We start from the raw sequence: 19565 nt of genomic DNA on the forward strand, positions 1-19565 counted from the left end.
ATGAATGGGGAGGGGAGGTGAGGAGGGGGGGGGAGGTGAGGTGGGGAGGGGAGGTGAGGTGGGGAGGGGAGGTGACATGGGGAGGGGAGGTGAGATGGGACTGGAAGGTGACATGGGGACATGAGGTAGGGATGTGAGATGGGGGAATGGGACACAAAGGTGACATGGGGCTTTAGGTGATGCGGGGACGTGAGGTGATGGGATGTGAGATGGGGACAGCATCTGAGGTGACGTCAGGCCTCGTGACATGGGGACATGACGCAACGGATGCCGGCTTGAGACAGAGGAAAGTGCGCACACTCCGTGGGAATGTCTGGGGGCCTGCTAAGGACAAAGGAACTGCCTCTGTTGCAGGGCCCCGGACACATGCTCCCTGCCCTGAGTCCCAGAGAGACCGGCAGAAGCTGATTCCAAATGCCCCTTTTATTAAAAATAATTGCACTTAAGATTTAGAATCTCCCAAGTCTTGTGAATTTTCCTGAGTTCTGGGGCTTGCTCGGGGACCAGCAGGCATCCAGCCCTCTGGGCAGCCGGGCTGTGGTCACGTTGAGGCGGAGCAGCAGGCGCGAGGCAGGAACTCAGGCACACGTCCCACACCTCCATCTGAGCACCCCTTTCTCCAGTGCTGGGGACAGATGGAGGCGGGTGGCTAATGCTGCCCGCACACTGGCAACAGGTGAGGAGGGCAAACCTGACAATCTTACTAATGCAGAGCAGCCCTCTGGGTCCCCGGCCCACGGCGCGACAGAGGGAGAAACCTCTCCTAGACATGGTGGGAGTCAGAGGCCCGGCCCAGGAGGTGGAAACAGCGATGTGGGAGCTCGGGTCAGTGCCTAGCTCCAGGTGACGCATCCAACCCCCAGGCCCGCACATAGCTGCTGCCCACACACAGGCTCTGCTCCCCTGGGGAACCAGTCTCCCTCTGGAGAGACTTCACACACTCCGCCCGGCTAAGACCAGCTGATGAGAAACTGCTCTCCCATCAACAGCGAGACAGGGATGTCCAGGACCTGGAAAAGAGAGAGCACAAATGGAGCAGCACGAGATCCCAGCAGCAGCGAGGCCCGGTGCTCAGGAGGCAGCTCCAGCTGGCTCCGAGATCCCAGCAGCAGCAGGGCCCGGCGCTCAGGAGGTGGCTCTGTCCAGCCCTGGGATCCTTCACGCCCGATTTCTCCCCAGCAGGCACAGGAGGACCCTGGCTCTCAGTGCCAGTCACCTTAACACGTGCCAGAAACGCAGTGCTGCTTCAACACGGCTGGAGGGTCGCCATCGTGGCCCCATCACCCACGTGTCGACACAGAAGGAGGAAAGGCACAGCCTGTGTGGCCTGACCCTTCCCACTCCTCCCCAAAGGTCCCCTTGGGAGGTCCTAGCATCCTCTGCTCCTGGCATCGGGTCACCAGGACCCCCAGCACGTTCTGCCCCCTGCACCATGGCTGGGGGACAGGAGCCCTGTGCCCCTCTGGGCCCTCTTGCCTTGGTGTCGGGGCTGTAGGTGAAGTTGGAGACAGGGGCACCGTTGGAGAGGACCTGCTGGGGCGCTGTGGCCACGCCCAGGACGGTCACCTTCTGCAGCTGCAGGCCAGCCCCCTCGCTGGTCACATGTACCAGCTCATTCATGATCGTGTTCTGGGCCGAGCAGAGAGAGATGAAAAGACAGAGAATGTGGAGGTGTCAGCAGACAGCTGGGGCAGGGACACCCATGAGAACAGGGGCTCATGATGGCTTCGGGGGCAACCTCCCTCTGTAGACGAAAGGGCAGAGTGCACGGCCCCACTGCTCACTCTAGGACCCCGGGCCACCTGGCAGAATGCCCCAGTGGCGGGCAGCCATTGTGGGACCCCCAAGCCCAGCTCCCCTCACCGCTCCTCAAGCCCTGGCCGCCCCATACCCAACAGCCCGGGCAGCCCCAGGACTCACACTCCTGGCCAGGAATAGGACCTGTGTGTAGGCCCCTCGCTCCAGCACTTCCAGGCTCTCTCCATCGTCCCAGAACAGCTCCCCTTGGGCCTCCCCACCCTTGGTCAGAGCCACAGCCAGGGCCATGGGCTGCTGGCGGGACTCTGTGGTTGTGAGGCCAGGGCCCTGGAAAGGGAAGGACACGTGATGTCATCACCCCCACCCTGGTGCCTGGGAATGCTAGGCTGGGACAGTGCCAGGCTGCCAGGAACTAGGATCTGCAGGAAAGCCTGCAGCCGCAGGGGCTGAGACCCCGTGGTGATGGCCTGAGACCCTCCCCGCCTCAAGTGCTATCCCACGGCTGCCGGAGGCCGGGCCTGGCAGAACCTCCACCGTGCAGCCACTGAGCTCCTGCCGACCACACTCCATGCCTTTGCAGGGCTGTGCCCTCCCTACCTCACTGGCCTGGTTGGCTCCTTGGTAACCTACACTGGCGGTGGCGGCCCCTCAGAAGTCCTGCCTGGGTTTCTCCCCCACCATCACTCTGTGCCTCCCCTGGCTCTGCAGTGTGCTGTCCACACCCCCACCACAGCCACCTGGATCAGGTACCTGCAGGGGGATGATGTACCCAGCCCGGAGGTGGACGTTGATGGTGTCCAGGGGGGCTGGCAGCGTCACCCACTGCCCCTCGCTGTGGATGGCTGGCTCACGGGGAGCTGCAGGTGGGGGCGGGAGGCTGCCAAGGGCCTCTATTGGCACCTGGAGGGAGACGTTGCTTTGAGAAGGATGCTGGACCGTGCCGAGGCCCCCCATGCTGTCCTCAGGAACCAGGCTCTGGCTCTCTGTCTCCCGGGGCTCCACGTGGAGGCCTAGGAGGCCTGGCACAGACGGGCTGAGCTATGACTTCAGGGGCAGACTCAGGGCTCACTGTAGGGACCCTCCTGACCACTGAGTGGGGACAGAGCCTGAGGGGCCTGGGTATACCGGTTCAGCACAGCCTGTGACTGCCGTGGGACTCAGGGAGATTCTGCAAGCGGGCCTCAGTCTGCTCATGTGGGAAATGGGGATGGTGTGAGGAGTGGAGGGGCCAATGGGTGCAGACCACCTGGGCGGGGGGCCTGACACATGCCCAGGACTCAACACATATTCTCCTCTTTCCACCACCTGGTCACACCAACTGGGTGGAGGGGGCAGGTGGGAGGGCTACTCTGGTCTCCTGCCTCCCTGGGGTTTAGGGTCCCCAGACTCACCGTCTCCAGGTCGTACCATGTGCCTGAGGGGAAGTAGCCGGTCACTTCGGCCTTCCCGGCCTGCAGCACTGGGGTGATGAGCAGGGCCTCCCCCCACAGGAGCTGGTGGTCCACAGTCCAGGTGCTAGAGTCCTTGGGGAACCTGCAAGGGGGATGGGCACACAGGCATACGGGCGATGAATGGGATGGGGCTGGCTTTCATGCCCACCCACAGGGAGGCACAGGAAGAGAGGCTGAATTCTGCTTCCTGGAGCTCAAGGAGCTGGAGGACTTGGAGGACTCAGGTCAGACGGGCAGGGGTGATTGCAGCAGATAGAAGTCAATGCTGGAGCTGGGAGAAGCCGCCTCCCAGGACATTCTGGCAGCTGGGCTCAGGGCAGGAATAGGGGCTTGTGCTTGAGGCACCAGGAGGGACACAGCACTGGCCTCCCTTTGCTTGCTCACTTATCCTCCAGTGACCAAGGCAGTGCGTGCTCATCGGTCAAGGAGCGTGTATTTAAGAAAACGGCTGAATCTCTGTAAGAACAGCAAGAATCCTCAGCTTAGCGAAGTGCTGAAGATGCTCTCCACCTCGCCCCAGCCACATGGCAAAGGCTGGGAGACTCACGGATGCCATGTGTGAAGGCTATTTGTCCAATTATCAGCTGTCCACTAAGCTAGTCAAGCAGAGACTTTCGTGGCCACACACAACAAAGAACACAGACCTTAGGGAATTAGCACAAGAAAGTCACAAAACAATCAGCAACAGCAACGAGGCCTGAGGGGGATGGGGAATCTGATGACCACAGCGGCTGCATTGAAAACGTCCAGTCTGAAGCAAAAATGTATGAGACATGCAAAGAAACAAGAAAGTATGGCCCACAGATGGGGGGAAAGTAGTTAATAAAAACTGTCCCTAAAGAAGCCCAGACATTGGACTTACCAAAGACTTTATGTCAGTTACTTTAAATGTGTTCAAAGAGCTCAGAGAAACCACGGTTAAAGAACTAAAGGAAAGTGTGAGAACATGACTCACCAGATAGGGAATATCCTTAACAAGAGAAATTTAAAGGAATGAAACAGAAATTCTGGAGTTGAAAAGAGAGCAACTGAAACGAAGAGTTCACTAGAGGGCTCGGCAGCAGATGAGAACAGGCGGAAAAAAGAATCAGTGGCCTTGAAGATGGGGCAGTTGAGACTATGGAGTCTGAAGAACAGAAAGAAAACACAACGAGGAAGGAGTCAACAGAGCTGCAGAGACCCCTGGGCACCGTCAAGCATACCAATATGTGGAACGGGAGACCCAGAGGTAGAAGACAGAAAGGGGCAGAAAAAATATTTTATGAAATAATGGCTGAAAAACCTCCCAAGTTTGATGAAAAAGATTAATGCATATGTCCAAGAAGCTCGACAAACTCCAAGTAAGATGAAGTCAAAGAGATCTACACCTAGACACACCATCGGAGCTTCAAAGGCCAAAGACAGAATCTGGGAAGAGGCAAGACAGAAGCTACTCAGCAGAAACCATGGAGGCCATGGACTGACAAGTTCAAAGTGTTCAGAGAAATGACCACCAGTCAAGAACTTTACGTTGAGCAGAACTTTCAAAGAATGAAGGAGAAATTGGCCAGGCACGGTGGCTCATGCCTGTAGTCCCAGCACTTTGGGAGGCCGAGGCGGGCGGATCACGAGGTCAGGAGATCGAGACCATCCTGGCTAACATGGTGAAACCCTGTCTCTACTGAAAATACAAAAAAATTAGCCGGGTGTGGTGGCGGGCGCCTGTAGTCCCAGCTACTTGGGAGGCTGAGGCAGGAGAATGGCGTGAACCCGGGAGGTGGAGCTTGCAGTGAGCCAAGATCGCGCCACTGCACTCCAGCCTGGGCAACAGAGACTCTGTCCCAAGAAAAAAGAGAAGGAGAAATTAAGAGACTCTGAAGTCAACAAAAACGGAGAGAATTCATCACCAGCAGAGCGGCCCGACAACAAATACTAACAGGAGTCCCTCTGTGTAAACCAAAGATGTTAGACAAGAAGTCAAAGCCACATAAAGAAATAAAAACGGGTAAAGGTAACTATCGGTAAATATAAAAGGCAGACAGTATGTATGTACTTTTTGCTTGTAACCGATTTTCCCTCCTATTTGACTTACAAGACAATTGAATAAGGCAGTCATTATCAATCTGCGTGGATGGGCTCATAATGTATACAGACGTGGAACAGCACAAAGGAACGAGAGGCAATGGAAACCACATAGAAGCAAAGCTTTTTTACACTATTGAAAGCAAGCTGGCATCAGTTCCGATGAGGCTAAAATTAAGATGTTAATTGTAATCCCTATGGCATGGCAACCACAAAAAAAAAAAAAAAGTGTAGTGAAAGAAATGACAGGGTCATTAAAATAGGTCATTAAAACCACAAATTCGCGTTCTGGATTCCTGGGAAGAAGTGTGGAACCATTCGTATCTCCTGTTTTGCAAATAGTGTTCCTCCCATTTGGTTCTAGCTTGGTCTCACCAACATACGAGTCCAGCTATTAGCGAAGAATGCATATTGCCGTTTTTTTTTTTTTTTTTTTTGAGACGAGTCTCGCCGTGCGCCCAGGCTGGAGTGCGGCCGATCTCAGCTCACTGCAAGCTTCCGCCTCGGGTTTATGCTATTCTCCTGCCTCAGCCTCCCGAGTAGCTGGGACTACAGGCGCCCGCCACCTCGCCCGGCTAGGTTTTGTATTTTTTAGTAGAGACGGGGTTTCATCGTATTAGCCAGGATGGTCTCGAACTCCTGACCTCATGATCCGCCCGTCTCGGCCTCCCAAAGTGCTGGGATTACAGGCGTGAGCCACCGCGCCCGGCCTATTTGCCGTTTTATTGACGATGCCTTCTCTGCTGTTATAATCCATGTTCAGAGCAGTGTTAATCTTTTTGTGTTTATATTCAGAGATTTACATTCTTTTCTGCTATAGTCAAATAAAGTTTATCTTTTTTTTTTTCTCCTAAATGAAACCTTTCCCTTTCTTTTTGCCTTGATACTTAGCCCTCTGCCTCCACAGCAGAGACACATATTCACTTCTCTTTTCCTGTGGAGTCTTTCACAGCTTGATTTCTTTCTTTTCTTTTTTTTTTTTTTTGAGACAGAGTCACACAGGCTGGAGTGCAGTGGCGCGATCTCGCCTCACTGCAATCTCCTCCTCCCAGGTTCAAAGGATTCTCCTGCCTCAGCCTCCTGAGTAGCAGGGACTACAGGCACCCACCACCACGCCCGGCTGATTTTTGTATTTTTAGTAGAGATGGGGTTTCACCATGTTGGCCAGGCTGGCCTCGAACTCTTGACCTCAGGTGATCCACCTGCCTCAGCCTCCCAAAGTGCTGGGATTACAGGCGTGAGCCACCACGCCTGGCCTCCACAGTTTGATTTTTGACATCAACTATTTAATTTATCTGGAACTTATGTTTCTATGGTACACAAGAAAAATAAATCGACTTCCGCAAATAGTTAACTATTACCTTACTCTCTGGGAATCCTCCCTCAACACACTGACGTGAGGGGCCGCTGTTAGGAACTCCTCGTGTGTACTAAGGCCTGTCTGGGGGATATTACTGGGTTTTCTTGCTGCCTTTCTCCCTTAAGCCAGGCCCAAATGTTGTCTCATTCAGTGGCAACCTGCTGGGTCCTGGGGAACATGGCCCGCAGCAGGACTTGGCTGCCCGGGTGTCACGGGCCCCTCCCCCAGGGCACACATGGTCCACGCCCCTGCCCAGGTCACTCACTCCAGGAAGAGGGGCCGGGCCACGGTCTCCCCAGCGACGTGGGCCTGGTGGAACAGCGTGTAGAGGTGGGGGAGGAGTGCGTAGCGCAGGGTGAGGGCCTTCCTCATGGCCTGCTGGGCCGGCTCGCTGAAACTGTATGGCTCCTGGGGCTGCAGGGCAGGCGGGGGCAAAGGAGGCCTTGGGTCCTGGGGCCGCGGTCCCCTGGAGTCCCTGCCTCGGGAAACCCACACTTCCTAACCACCCAGCATGGGGTGCTTCTCCAGCGGGGGAGGGATTCCCAGGGGAGAGTCTTGGGTGGGGGGGATCCCCCACCTGCCACCCCACCCTACCAGATTGAGCAGGCCGTTGTGGTTCCGCATAAAGGGGTAAAAGGCCCCCAGCTGGGTCCAGCGCACACACAGCTCCTCTGAGGTGTTGCCCAGGAAGCCACAGACGTCGGCCCCGACCAGAGGCACCCCCAGCAGGTTAAACTGCAGGATTTCTGGGAAGGCAGAGTCAGGCTGGGCCTCAGCCTGCTGCAGCAGACCCAGCTCAGGCCAAGTGACCCAGAGCCCCGCCTGCTGAGTGGGCAGGGGGCCCAGGCAAGCCTCCCATAGAGGCCCCCGGCTCTGTTCCGCTGAGCAGACCCTCCTGGTAGGAGCTCACCTGGCACGGAGGCGGCGAGCTGCTCCCAGGAGCTCCACACGTCCCCCGTCCAGTGGCCGGCATATCGGCCGTGGCCAGCAAAGGTCGAGCGGGAGATCACAAATGGGCGTGTCCCCCGAGCCTTCACCAGTGCCCTAGGTGGGTAGGGGACACCGTGAGGGCTGTGTGGAGCGGGGTCACCTGGGAACCCTGTCACCAGCAGGGCAGAGCTGGGAGCAAGGAACTGTCTGTGATGTGGCAGAGGCTAGGGAGGACGGCGAGGCCACTGCCCACGTCTGTGGGCACAGCTGCCTCTGTCCAGGAACTCCCCAGCCTCACAGGAGTCATGAGGTCCCCGCTGATGCAGACTCCCTGTCAGCATCCAGAGTCCTTCCTCTCCAAGCCTCAGGCATGAAGTGGGAGGGAGCTCTCCAGCTTCACGCTGGGGTGCAGGCAGTGGGTGGGGACAGCACTCAGGCTGCCAGCAGACCCCGGGTGGTCTGGGCCTCTGCTTTTCCTCCTCCCTGAGGCCTTGCAGAGGTCCCAACCTTGTGGGACAGGCTGTGAGGGCAGAGCCCAATGGGGAGGGACAGGGCCCTCACCTGTGGGAGGCGATGGCTTCAGTCAGGCCGTAGAGGTTGTGCAGGTTGTAGTGTGTGGAGAGGAACTGGTGGCTGGAGGCACAGATGGTGGCCGCCTGGAGGGTCCCCCCAACCACTCCTGGAAGAGGCAGGGGCTGGTTTCCAGGGAGCTTCCTCCCAGAAGGCTCCAAGGTGCCCTCCCTGCCCCCTACCTCCCGGGAGCCCCTGTGCAGGTCACTGCCTCTTAAGGCTGGCCCTGGAGGTGCACCTGCAGCCGCTCCCCATGCTCCTGTGGGGTTGGTGGTGCCCCAGGAACCTGGGGCACATCCTGCACCATCTCCACTGCTTCCAAGACAGGGCCGGGTAGGTGCTGGGGGCTGGGCTCTGCAGACCCCCAGACTTTACATCCACTGTCTCTTAGCCCATTCCAAGCATTCGCCTGCCTGTTTACCTAAGCTCCAAACCCCACCCTCTGACTGATTCTTCGCTTGGCCAAGCTACAGCCTCAGGCCCCCAAACCTTCTCCCAGGCCCATCTGTGTACTTCCGTATAAAATCCAGTTTCTGCCATGCCTGCTAAGTCAGTTTGGCAAGAAGCCCCATTCCTCCACTACCCCTCAGGGGATGGCTGGTCACCCTGGCCTGCCTTCGGCAAGAATCTTGCTGCGTCAGTTTAGCCAGAATCCCCCTGACCCCCATGCTTCCTCTTGGTAATTCCCACCTCTGACCCCCACCCTGCTCCCTGGCTAGAAACCCACTTGCCCGCACTGCATTCGAGTTGGGCCTGACCTCTCCCCGCGTACAGGTAGGTCCCCGCTGCATGGTCCCTGTGCCTATCGAGACTGCCCTGAGTCAAGTCGGCCTCACTGTGCTCTGGCAAAGCACCCCCGAGCAGCGCTTCCTCCGGCAGGGCCTGGGTCTCTGCACCCACCCTGTCCTCACTGCCTGGCTGAGTCTCCCTGCCTGGGCCTTTCTCCTGGGGTTCCCCTCCCGCCCCTTTCCTGGCTGGCCCATCTGCTTCTCAGAGATGAGGGCGCTCAGTCGCCCAGGCCAGACAAGGGAGTCTCTGGTTTGATGAAGTCCCCAGGGGAGGTGGGGGGTGAGCTGACCAGGCACGTAGGGCGGCTTCTCCAGCTCATTGTTGGGGCAGCCATCCTCAGAGCCCCTGATGAAGTTGGAAGGCTCGTTCATGTCCTGCAAGAGAAGCTCTGCTGGTGGGTGACTCTGCCCAGAGTGAGGAGGGTGGGGTAGTCCCCAGGGGCCTTGGGGATACTCAGGAGGGGCCACACTTACAATCCACATGCCATCAAAGGGCACCTGGTCATGGAACTCAGCCACCATGTCCTCCCACCAGGCCAGGGCTGCAGGGTTGGTGAAGTCGGGGAAGGCAGTGGACCCAGGCCACACCTGGACAACGAGAGGCTGGAGTGGGGAGACCCGGCCCCACCCAGGGCCTGCACGAAAGCCCCACCAAGCCTCAGCCCGAGCAGAGGGGCAGCCTCACTCTTAGGGGATGCCCACATTTGTAAATCTGAGGGACCTGCACCCTGGGGGTCAACGAGTACCTCTTTGTATGCAAGGAACTGATGCAAGGGGCCAAGGGGTCTCAGCCTGGGGAAAACGAGGGGCCACCCCCAATACGTCCACCCAGGGGCTGGGCTGCAGAACCAGAGAGCATCAGGGAGAAGGGCAGTGGAGACGGCCCCATGTAAGCCCTGCCAGGGAGTCTCACATCCGCCCCAGACCCTCCTAACCACTCCCTCAGTGGGGGCCCTGCCTGGAGGCCACTGGGGGGGCTGGGAGGACAAGCAGGACCCTAAGGCCTCACTGAGGGTCTGCAGAGCTTGTGCCTGGGCCAGGCCCAGCTGCCCATGAAGTCAAAGGCCTGCTGATGGAAGAACTCATGGGGGCATTCCTTGTAGGAGCCACCATCGTCATGGGCCACTGTGGCCCACTCCTCTCAACTCTCCCACTGGGTGTGATGGCTCCTCAAATCCACCCTCTTCCTGAGCAGCTGCCGGCTCCTCCTGGCTGGAGGCCTCTGCTTTCTAACCCCTGTCCCCGGACCCTCGCCCTACCTGCCCAATCAGCGGCTGGCCGGTCTCGTTGGTGATGAAAACCCCCCTCCGCAGACCCTCGTCGTACGGTCTGTAGCTCCCGGCAGGGCCCGAGCTGCTGATGGCAGGATCCTGGGAAGCGGGAAACCCGTTCAGGTAAGGGTGGCCCAGAGCCCTGGCACCAGCCACGGGGAAAACGGGAAACTGAGACGGTGAGAGGACAAGGCAGGGGATGACATCACGCATGTGTACAGCATGCCTTGCCTGTGTACCTGCACACGTCCGCCTGGAGAGGAGCCAGGGCCAGGGGAGTCAGGACCAGCTGGCTGACGAGGGGCATGCCAGAATGCAAGCTTTACCTTTTCTTTAAACCTCTAGAGTTTCCCAAGTGTTCTACAGTAATCACTTTTCTTTTCTAATTAAAAAAATGTGAGAAAGAAGAGGTCTGTGTTTCCACTCCTGCTCTTAGGGGCTACTAATGTTTGCTGCCCGCAGAGGGCAGGGCTGGAGATGGGCAGCGTCAGCACAGCCCCACGTCTCATCTGCGCTTCCTCTGCGGAAGCGGATCTCCCGGCAGGAGCGGTTGGGTCTTTTGAGCTCGCCCTGCCTCCCGCCTCCTCCTCTGGCCATCACGCCGGGCACCAGGAGTTGGGCTGCACCAGTCCCCAAACTGCATCCTTCTGGCTGTGGGACTGGCTCAGGGAAGGGCCTCTTTGCGCTTGTTGACTCAAGAGTCCTGCCCTGGGGCTTTTCTACGGGAGCTGACGGGAAGACGTCTCCGCTCTGTGGTGCTAGCACGAGGGCCGGAAGCTGGAAGCTGCCCTCACTCACGCCGTCCTTTCCAGGGATTCAGAGCCGGCCTGAAGGACAGGCACGGGCAGAAGGCACACGGAGCTTCCACAGTTCCAGCGTTACCCGCACCCAGGTCCATCAGGTCCTCCACTTTCCAGGACCAGGCGACATCAGCTTATCGTGCCTCTGGCCTTTTGCTTTTTTTTTTTTTTTTTTTTTTTTTGAGACGGAGTCTCGCTCTGTCGCCCAGGCTGGAGTGCAGTGGCCAGATCTCAGCTCACTGCAAGTTCCGCCTCCCGGGTTTACGCCATTCTCCTGCCTCAGCCTCCCGAGTAGCTGGGACTACAGGCGCCCGCCACCTCGCCCGGCTAGTTTTTTTGTATTTTTTAGTAGAGACGGGGTTTCACCGTGTTAGCCAGGATGGTCTCGATCTCCTGACCTCGTGATCCGCCCGTCTCGGCCTCCCAAAGTGCTGGGATTATTACAGGCTTGAGCCACCGCGCCCGGCCGGCCTTTTGCTTTAAGGCAGTTCAAGTAACCTACATCTGATAGAACCCGTTTCCAGGGACCCTCAAACCCGACCTCCCTGGACAGCAGGGGCCAAGCCTGCCAACTTGATATTCCCTCGATATCACAAAGACCCTCAGAAAACATCCTCGATGACCACACAGGCACGAGGATGATGCCACACAGAGAAGCCACCACTGGGCACCGGGCAGCCCCCTTTCCAAAGACCCACAGCGTGGGGGCACACACCACAATCATCACGTAGCGCCGGCCGCCCTGGTGCAGTTCCTGCACCATGGCTGGGAAGTCCCGGAAGCCGTCCTTGTTGAACGTGAAGTCCCTCCGGGAGTCCATGTAGTCCAAGTCGTTCCACTGGACGTCCTGCAGCCACAACACGGGACCGTCTGCTGGGGCCTGAGGAGACGCGTCCCAGCAAGCCCCTTGCCTCCCCTGCCACCACCCCAGCTCACCAGGGGGAAGTGGGCCCTGGTCATGTTCTCTACCACCTGGCGGGTGATGGCGGTGGAGGAGTAGCCCCAGCGGCACAGGTGGAAGCCCAGGCCCCAGTACGGCGGCATGAACGGGTATCCTGCAGGCCAACGCCGACGTCATGAGTGAGGCGGGAGGCAGCCTTGGGGTGGGGGCCGTGGCCAGGGAGCAGGACCTACCCACAACATCCAGGTACTGCCGCACCACGCTCTTGGGCTCCGGGCCCAGGAAGATGTACACATCCAGGATCCCACCTGTCGACCTCCAGGTAAGGGCAGGGCTCGGCTGCAGGACCACATCTGGAAGGGAAGCAGCTCTGGTGTTTGGGGACAGATTCTTCACCTGAAGGGCTCTGCACCCCACAGATGGGCCAGCCACAGGCGGACAGCAAGGCTCTCTCCCCATAGGGAGCTCAGAGTGGCCTGGGGAAGCTGTGCTAAGCCTGACTCAGGAGGAACCTGGCACGGGACGGAAAGATACGTGGCACCAGCCCACCTCCAGGCAGGACCCCAGAACCCTCCTTAGGAGCAGAGAAGGCCAGAGCTGGGAGAGGCATCAGCCCATGGGGCTCATTTCCCAGAAAACACGAGGCCCAGCACTGTGCCCAGGGCCCCTCATGTGGACCTCCAGTCTCCAGGGCAGGCAGCACGGAGAAGACCCCGGCCCGGGCACTGGGTGGCGGGCAGCACGGAGGAGACCCCAGCCCAGGCACTGGGCGGTGGGCAGCTTACCCATGGCATTGCTGTTCAGCAGGAACACCCCATGTGCCGACCCGCCATCCTCCAGCGCCAGGTAGAAAGGGTGAGACCCGTAGAGGTTCGCACCGGGCTGGGACAGGCAGGAGACGGCGCTTCAGCACCTGTGCTCCCCAGCTCTGTGCCCCCGCCCGCTGCCTGCTGCCCGCTGCTGTACCGTGGGCGCGAGGTCCCGGTTCCACAGGGTGATCCTGGTCCAGCTGGTGCTGAGCATCAGGGGACTGAGGTGCTCGGCGAGTCCTGTGATGTACTGCGAGGGCAGTGAGGTGGACAACTGAAGGAACTGGTCCGCAAAGAACAGGGGCGCCACCGTCGTGTTCAGCCTGCAGGACAGAGGCCGGCCAGGCTTGCTCACACCCAAGCGGCCAGACGAGCCCGAAAGCACCCAGAGAGCACCCCAGGCCCTGGTGCCCCGGGAGGGCGGAGTGGCCTGGCCAGCCCTGCAGCACACTGACCCTGGGACAGGTGGCCGTGCCAAGCCCTGTAGCCCTTGGCACCCTGGCACCAGCATGATAAACACTCAGGGCACATCAGAGGAAGTGCACTGCCTGGCTGGGCCCACACCACCCCGAGGGGCCTGCAAGTGGCTGACCTCCAGGAGCCAGCTGGCACCAGAACTGTCCCATGAACCCTGACCCCAAGCAAGGCTAGGCGGGGGCTGAACAGAACCTTTCCAGGCCTAGGAGCTTGTGGCCAAAGTCCTCCCAGATCCAGGCCCAGCCATGCCCCAGAGGGACCCCTAGGGTTTGCTGGGGGTCAAGTGCAAACAGCACCTCCAAGGAATGAAAGCCACAGATAAGCCCCGTCCACAGGAAAACACGTCCTCTGTTAACACATCACAGCTAATTTCACAGGACGTGCTCACACCGCACCCACCATCCCCTGGGCAAGACTCTGAGTGCTTTCACGGCCGAAATCTGCCAAGATGCCTGTCTGTTGTTTAGTTTTTGAGACGGGGTCTCAGTCTGTCACCAAGGCTGAAGTGCAGTGGCAAAACCATGGCTCACTGCAACCTTGTAGAACGCTGGGCTCAAGGGATCCTCTTGCCTCAGCCTCCTGAGTAGCTGGGACCACAGGCATGTGCCGCAACTCCTGGCTAATTTTTTATTTTTGTTTTTAGAGATGGGGTCACGCTATGTTGCCCAGGCTGGTCTTGAATTCCTGGGCTCAAGTGATCCTCCCACCTTGGCCTCCCAAAGTGCTGGAACTGCAGACATGAACCACCACACCTAGCCTGATAAGATGCTTTGACAAACTTCTCTTGGGTCTCTCTACTCAGAGGTCACCTCAGAGAGACCACCCCTGTGCCCCGCATCTGCACAGCTGGCTTCCAGAGAGGCCACCCCTGCCCCTCCATCTATGCAGCTGGCTTCCAGAGAGGCCACCCCTGCCCCCAACATCTGCACAGCTGGCTTCTAGAGGGGCCATCCCTGCCCCGTGTCCGCACAGCTGGCTTCTGGAGTGCTCTCTGTGTGACTGCTCCCTGATGCTGTGTCTGCATGGACTTGCTTATGGCTTCCCCTCACTGTGTGACCGTCCCCGGGAGCAGGATCCAAACCACACACGCGGGGTCAGTGCGTGAACACTGAGTAAATGAATGAGCAAAACAAGAAAAACGCATTTCCGAAGGCGACTTCTCTTAACATTAAAGCAAATCCAAGCACTGTCGCTCCTGAGCATTTTCCTGAGTTAAATGACAAGCAGAGACTTGGTCAGTCCTGAGCACGTGTTTACGTGGGATTTAGACCTACGTGAGTAAAACACCCAGGCAGTGGCCTGTGAGAAACACGCTTTGCCCACGTTGCCCTCCCCATCATGTGGGAAACACGCGTCGCCCTCCCCATCACGTGCGAAACACGCGTCGCCCTCCCCATCACGTGCGAAACACGCGTCGCCCTCCCCATCACGTGTGAAACACGCGTCGCCCTCCCCATCAGGGTGCTGACACAGAGCCCAGAACTCACAGCACACGGCCGTCCAGCTGCCGGCGCACAATCACCCCGAAGGGCTCCTCGGAGAACTCCACGCTGTAGAGTGGGGACAGTGCCCGGCTGGGGACACGCGGGGTCTCCAAGGGCACCTCGTAGCGCCTGTTAGCGGGATCTTTGATCTAGAAGAAACGGGGGTGTATCGATGTCCCCCACAGCCCTTACTCTCCAGAGAAGAACCCGGACCCCAAGGACAGGTCAGGTCCTGGTGCAGCAGCACGTGGGTGTGGGACCATGGGCAGCACATTCAACCTCTCTGAGCCTCGGCTTCCTCATCTGCAGAGCCAGGAGGGGGATGCCTCCCCCAGGATGGAAGTAAAATACAGAACACCTGATAACTCCGAATTTCAGATAAACAAAAGCAGCTTTTCTAGTATAAATACATCCCAAATATTGCATTCTTATGCTAAAAAACAAAGTCATGCCTGGGGTATCTGCAATTCGGGTTTACTGGGCATCCTGTTTTCATTCGCAACCTCTGGCAGCCCTACTCTACCTGATCCACCTTTTCATAAAGATGAATGTGCCCCAAGTCCTGCCTTCTGGAGCACCTGTCACTGTGGTGTCCCCACTGCTCCCCGAGGGGCGCTGCCGTGTCTGCTCACACCTTTGCTCCCAGCGAGGGCCCAGCACACAGTGGTGCAACATGCACCCCACCCTTGTGAGGTGCGTGTGTGTCGCTGTCCACATGCACCCTCTGCCCCCGCCCCCGCCTCTGCCCCTGCCCTGCCCACTGTGAAGTGGAGGCGGTTCTCAGTCTCCATCATCACGTCCAGCCGCAAGGTCAGGATGTCCTTGGGGAAGAAGGTGGGGGTGGTACGGGTCAGGGTGGCCGTGTAGCCCATTTCAGAGGCGCTCAGGTTCTCCAGCTTGTAGCTGGGGTAGCTGGGTGGGAAGAAGCACCAGGACTGTCCCATCTGGGCTCTCCGCAGCCCCTGCTTTGCAGGGATGTAGCAGCAGCCGCGGGCCTCGCACTGTTCCTGGGTGATGGCCTTGTCAGGGGCACAGTCGAAGCGGCTGTTCGGGGGGACGTCGCACTGTGTGGGCACTGCTCTGGGACAGCCGGGGTGTGCCTGGGCATCCTGGGGCCCTGGCCTCCTGGCTCCCTGCTGGTGAGCTGGGCGAGTCTCCTCCAGGACCGAGGAGGATCCACTCAGCTCTCGGGGAACCAGCAGGAAATCATGGAGGAGGATGTGCCCCAGGAGCGCAGCGGTGGCCAAGGACACGAGGGCGCAGACGGCCAGCAGCCGGTGGGAGCAGGGCGGGTGCCTCACTCCCATGGTAGGAGATGACCCGGACAGCTCCTGGAGGCCTGCAGGAGAAGAAAGCTGCTTCAGCAGGGAGGCAGGAGGGGCGGCACTCACGGGGCTCTCAAAGCAGCTCTGAGACATCAACCGTGGCTGGCACTGCAGCACCCAGGCAGGTGGGGTAAGGCGGCCAGGGTGGGTGCTGCAGTGCTGTCTCGAATCGGGAGAGGGCCAGAAGGAAGGGCGAGAAAAGCTCCAGCAGGGGAGTGCAGAGCACTTGCACTGTCTGCTAAAATGTTACAAATCAAACACACTTAGAATGTCCCCAGGAAGACCAGCAAGACAGGTGGACACTTGACCAGCAAGACAGGTGGACACTTGAAGCCAGCCGTCGCTTGGGCCAGAGTGCTATGGAGAGATCTCGGCTCACTGCCACCTCCACCTCCTAGACTCAAGCAATCCTCCCACTTCAGCCTCCTGAGTAGCTGGGACTACAGGCACACACCACTGCACCTGGCTAATTGTTTTGTATTTTTTGTAGAGACGGGATTTCGCCATGTTGCCCAGGCTGGTCTTGAACTCCTGAGCTCAAGTGGTCCACCCCCCACTCGGCCTTCCAAAGTGCTGGGATTTCAGGGGTGAGCCACCACAGCTGGCTGGGAGCCCCACTTCTGCATAAAGGTGTGGCCTAGTCCACTGGGTGTCAGTGGAAGTGATTCTGGCAACTCATGCGTCCTTAGGGGGACCCAACACCTTCCCCTGCTCCCTTTCCTATTGACTGGTGCACGGATATACCACAGTGGGGAATCCTGGGCACTGCAGCTGAGGGTGACACTCTAGGGGTGGCAAAGCCACAAGAGAGACAGGACTTAACCTCTGGCGACTTTGCAGATCAGAACCCTTCCCAGCCACTGAGGTACATGGGGGAGAAACAGTCTCCGTAACAGTGGCTGCACCTGGAGCCTCAGGTACAGACACAACAGGGATGTCATGTGCAGATGAGATATGGGGGTTCGCTTTCATTACTCTGCTGGTAAGATTAACAAGTGCCGGCCGGGCTCGGTGGCTCAAGCCTGTAATCCCAGCACTTTGGGAGGCCGAGACGGGCGGATCACGAGGTCAGGAGATCGAGACCATCCTGGCTAATACGGTGAAACCCCGTCTCTACTAAAAAATACAAAAAACTAGCCGGCGAGGTGGCGGGCGCCTGTAGTCCCAGCTACCTGGGAGGTTGAGGCAGGAGAATGGCGTAAACCTGGGGGGCGGAGCTTGCACTCCAGCCTGGGCGACAGAGCGAGACTCCGTCTCAAAAAAACAAAAAAAAACAAAAAAAACAAAAAAACAAAAAAAAAGATTAACAAGCGCCAACTACCTTTGTTTTGCTTATCTGTACATTAGTATCTTATGACAAACATTCTATTAGTCTGGCTCCTCCCAGGAGCAGCGGGAACCCACGTGCGATTCAATATGCATGGATTTTAATAGGGGAGTACTTTGATGTGTGTAATACACCATGGGGAGCGAGTGGGGAAGGCTGGGAGAGCCACTGCACCTATGCAAGTCTGACCCCAAGGGAAGGAGGAAGAAGGTGTCCTAGGAGCAAGGCCATGGGGGAGGAATGCAGGGAGGTCCTCAAACCAAAGTCAGCCATTAGAGGGGTCTGTGTCTCTGAGGAACGGGCCTTGGAGCAGAGGCAGGGAAGGATTTCAGAATGCAGCCCCTGGCCAGTGAAGCTCCCTGGAGCAGAGGACCGTGAAACCTTCTCCGGTACTGGGAGCTGGTCACACACCAGGAAGAAGTGACCTCAGGGCCCGAGGGAGTCTGACCTGTCATGTCATGTTACAGAAGGCTGGGCTGGGAACACTCTGCCCCCGGCCGGACTTGGTGTTCCACCGTGGGCCACTGGTAAACTAGGGCTCTCTGGGCTGGAGGGTGAAACATTTTTTTACCCACACTTCTGACATCTAATGTGTAGGGTTTTTCTCACACCCATCAGTTCTGCAACTTTCTGGACATGGCTGGGTGTCCTACGATTCAATTCAATCCTGACACTACCTGGAGTCAGCGCAGACTCCACAGGTTAAGGGCTCAGTCCCACAAGACTGCCCTCACTTCAGAGGCCAATGGCAAACCCCAGGTTGTCACTTGTACTTTTGATTAACTAGTTATAAACTCAGGGGTTCCCAGGACTCCCTCTTCAGGGTCACAGATCTCAGAAAAGTGCGTTTCTTACATTTGCTGGTTTATTACAAAGGATAAAACTCAGACAGCTGTATGGAAGAGATGCGTGGGGCCTGGTGTGGGGTGGGGCACTGATTCTGTGCTCTCTGCTCGCACCACCCTCCAATGCGTTGGTGTGTTCAGCAACCTGGAGGGAAGCCCTCTGATCCCTGTGCGTTTTCTGGGGCTCCATTATGCAGGCATGGTTGACTAAGCCACTGGTGATTAACTCAATCTTCAGCCCCTCACCCCTTTTCCATCCCAACCAGTCATCAGGCCTTGGTCTTTCTGGCCATCTGCTTTCATCACGAAGCCACCTGGTGTCCCCAGTCATCAGTCACCTCATTAGCAAAAGGCTCTCTCATCACTCGGTTTCCATGGGTTTTAGGTGCTCTGTGCCAGCAACCAGGGACAAAGACCAGAGACAGTCACCCCTGGCCTGGCCTAAGAGGGTCTTTGTGATTCAGACACTCAGATCTCAGAGCTGGCCCCGGGGGCCCTCTGAGGAGACCAGGGTGCTCCTCACCCCAGGGATTCGGACCCAGTCATGTGCGTCCTGCAGGAGCAGGAGAGGTGGCTTGGTCACGGCCAGGACTGAGCACTGCGTCAATCAAAAGGGGAAAGCTTAGAAACGGGAAGACGCAGCCTTCAGCCCCAGCCCCACACAGGAGGGCGGCTCCCCGTTCAACTCCGAGCTGAACTCAGATAAAGACCGGGAGGAATAAATAGAGGTCCGGGACTCAAGCTCCGCTCAGGGAAGGAGGCTGCCGGCGCGACTAGGCGGGTTCAAACCCGCTTCTGGGGTGTTACTGCCGGCAGCGCGGGGCAGACGTCAGGTGTCTCACCCGCTCCGTGCCTCAGTTTCCCCGTCAGCTGCGGCAACGCAGAGCCTCCCTCGCTGAGCAACGGGCGGACGAGGAGAACCTGGAGGTGTCCGGGGTCCTTCCCGTCACCGAGGTCACTGTCTCACCTGCTGCCTCATCCCCGGCCTCCATCCGCGGCCCCGGCGACAACCTCAGCTTTCCCACCTGAGAGGCCGCGCGGGCAGCCGACCACCCTACCCAACCGGCCCTCGCTCAGGGAGGCCCCGCAGCCCCGGCCCCGCTCACCTCCGCGCACGCGCGCCCCGGCAGCCCACGGAGACTCCGGGGTCGTGCCTGGGGACGCGCAGAGGCGGGTCACGTGACCAACGGGCGCTCGTCGCGGGGCGTGGCCGCGGCGGGTCACGTGACGCGGCCTCCCGCGCAGGCGCCCGAGGCAAGGGTGCGCTTACGCGCTGCGCCCCGGCAGTGACGGCTCGGGCAGAGCGGGCCTGGGCGCGTTTTAGCTCTCGGAGGGGGCCCGGGGAGCGCGTCTGGCTGCGTGTCCGGCGTCCCGCGGGGAGAGGCCTACGCGTGCTGCCCGCTGCCAG

The 19565-nt window shown here is 58.7% G+C and overlaps 1 protein-coding gene across 3 annotated transcripts; it reads right to left on the minus strand.

The window, feature by feature from the left end:
• Positions 1-404: 404 nt before the first annotated feature.
• On the minus strand, positions 405-19363 carry GAA (alpha glucosidase). 3 transcript variants are annotated; one of them, XM_017879319.1, is made up of 20 exons: positions 19000-19363; positions 15422-15999; positions 14664-14809; positions 12857-13022; positions 12676-12772; positions 12124-12243; positions 11926-12044; positions 11705-11836; positions 10178-10288; positions 9393-9506; positions 9209-9293; positions 8122-8239; positions 7541-7674; positions 7225-7376; positions 6896-7044; positions 3150-3291; positions 2509-2658; positions 1921-2085; positions 1477-1629; positions 405-1010 (listed from the first exon to the last, which is right to left on the minus strand). In XM_017879319.1, exons 2-20 carry the CDS (start codon positions 15965-15967, stop codon positions 951-953), a joined length of 2859 nt encoding a protein of 952 aa, XP_017734808.1. In that variant the 5' UTR covers positions 15968-15999; positions 19000-19363; the 3' UTR covers positions 405-950. The 3 variants fall into 3 exon arrangements, with proteins under 3 accessions (XP_017734808.1, XP_017734807.1, XP_017734806.1); XM_017879318.1 differs by having other exon boundaries at positions 19264-19358; XM_017879317.1 differs by having other exon boundaries at positions 19125-19255.
• Between the last annotated feature and the right edge of the window lie 202 nt (positions 19364-19565).

Source organism: Rhinopithecus bieti, unplaced genomic scaffold (genome assembly GCF_001698545.2).
Source record: "Rhinopithecus bieti isolate Rb0 unplaced genomic scaffold, ASM169854v2 scaffold_9899, whole genome shotgun sequence".
Lineage (NCBI taxonomy): Eukaryota > Metazoa > Chordata > Mammalia > Primates > Cercopithecidae > Rhinopithecus > Rhinopithecus bieti.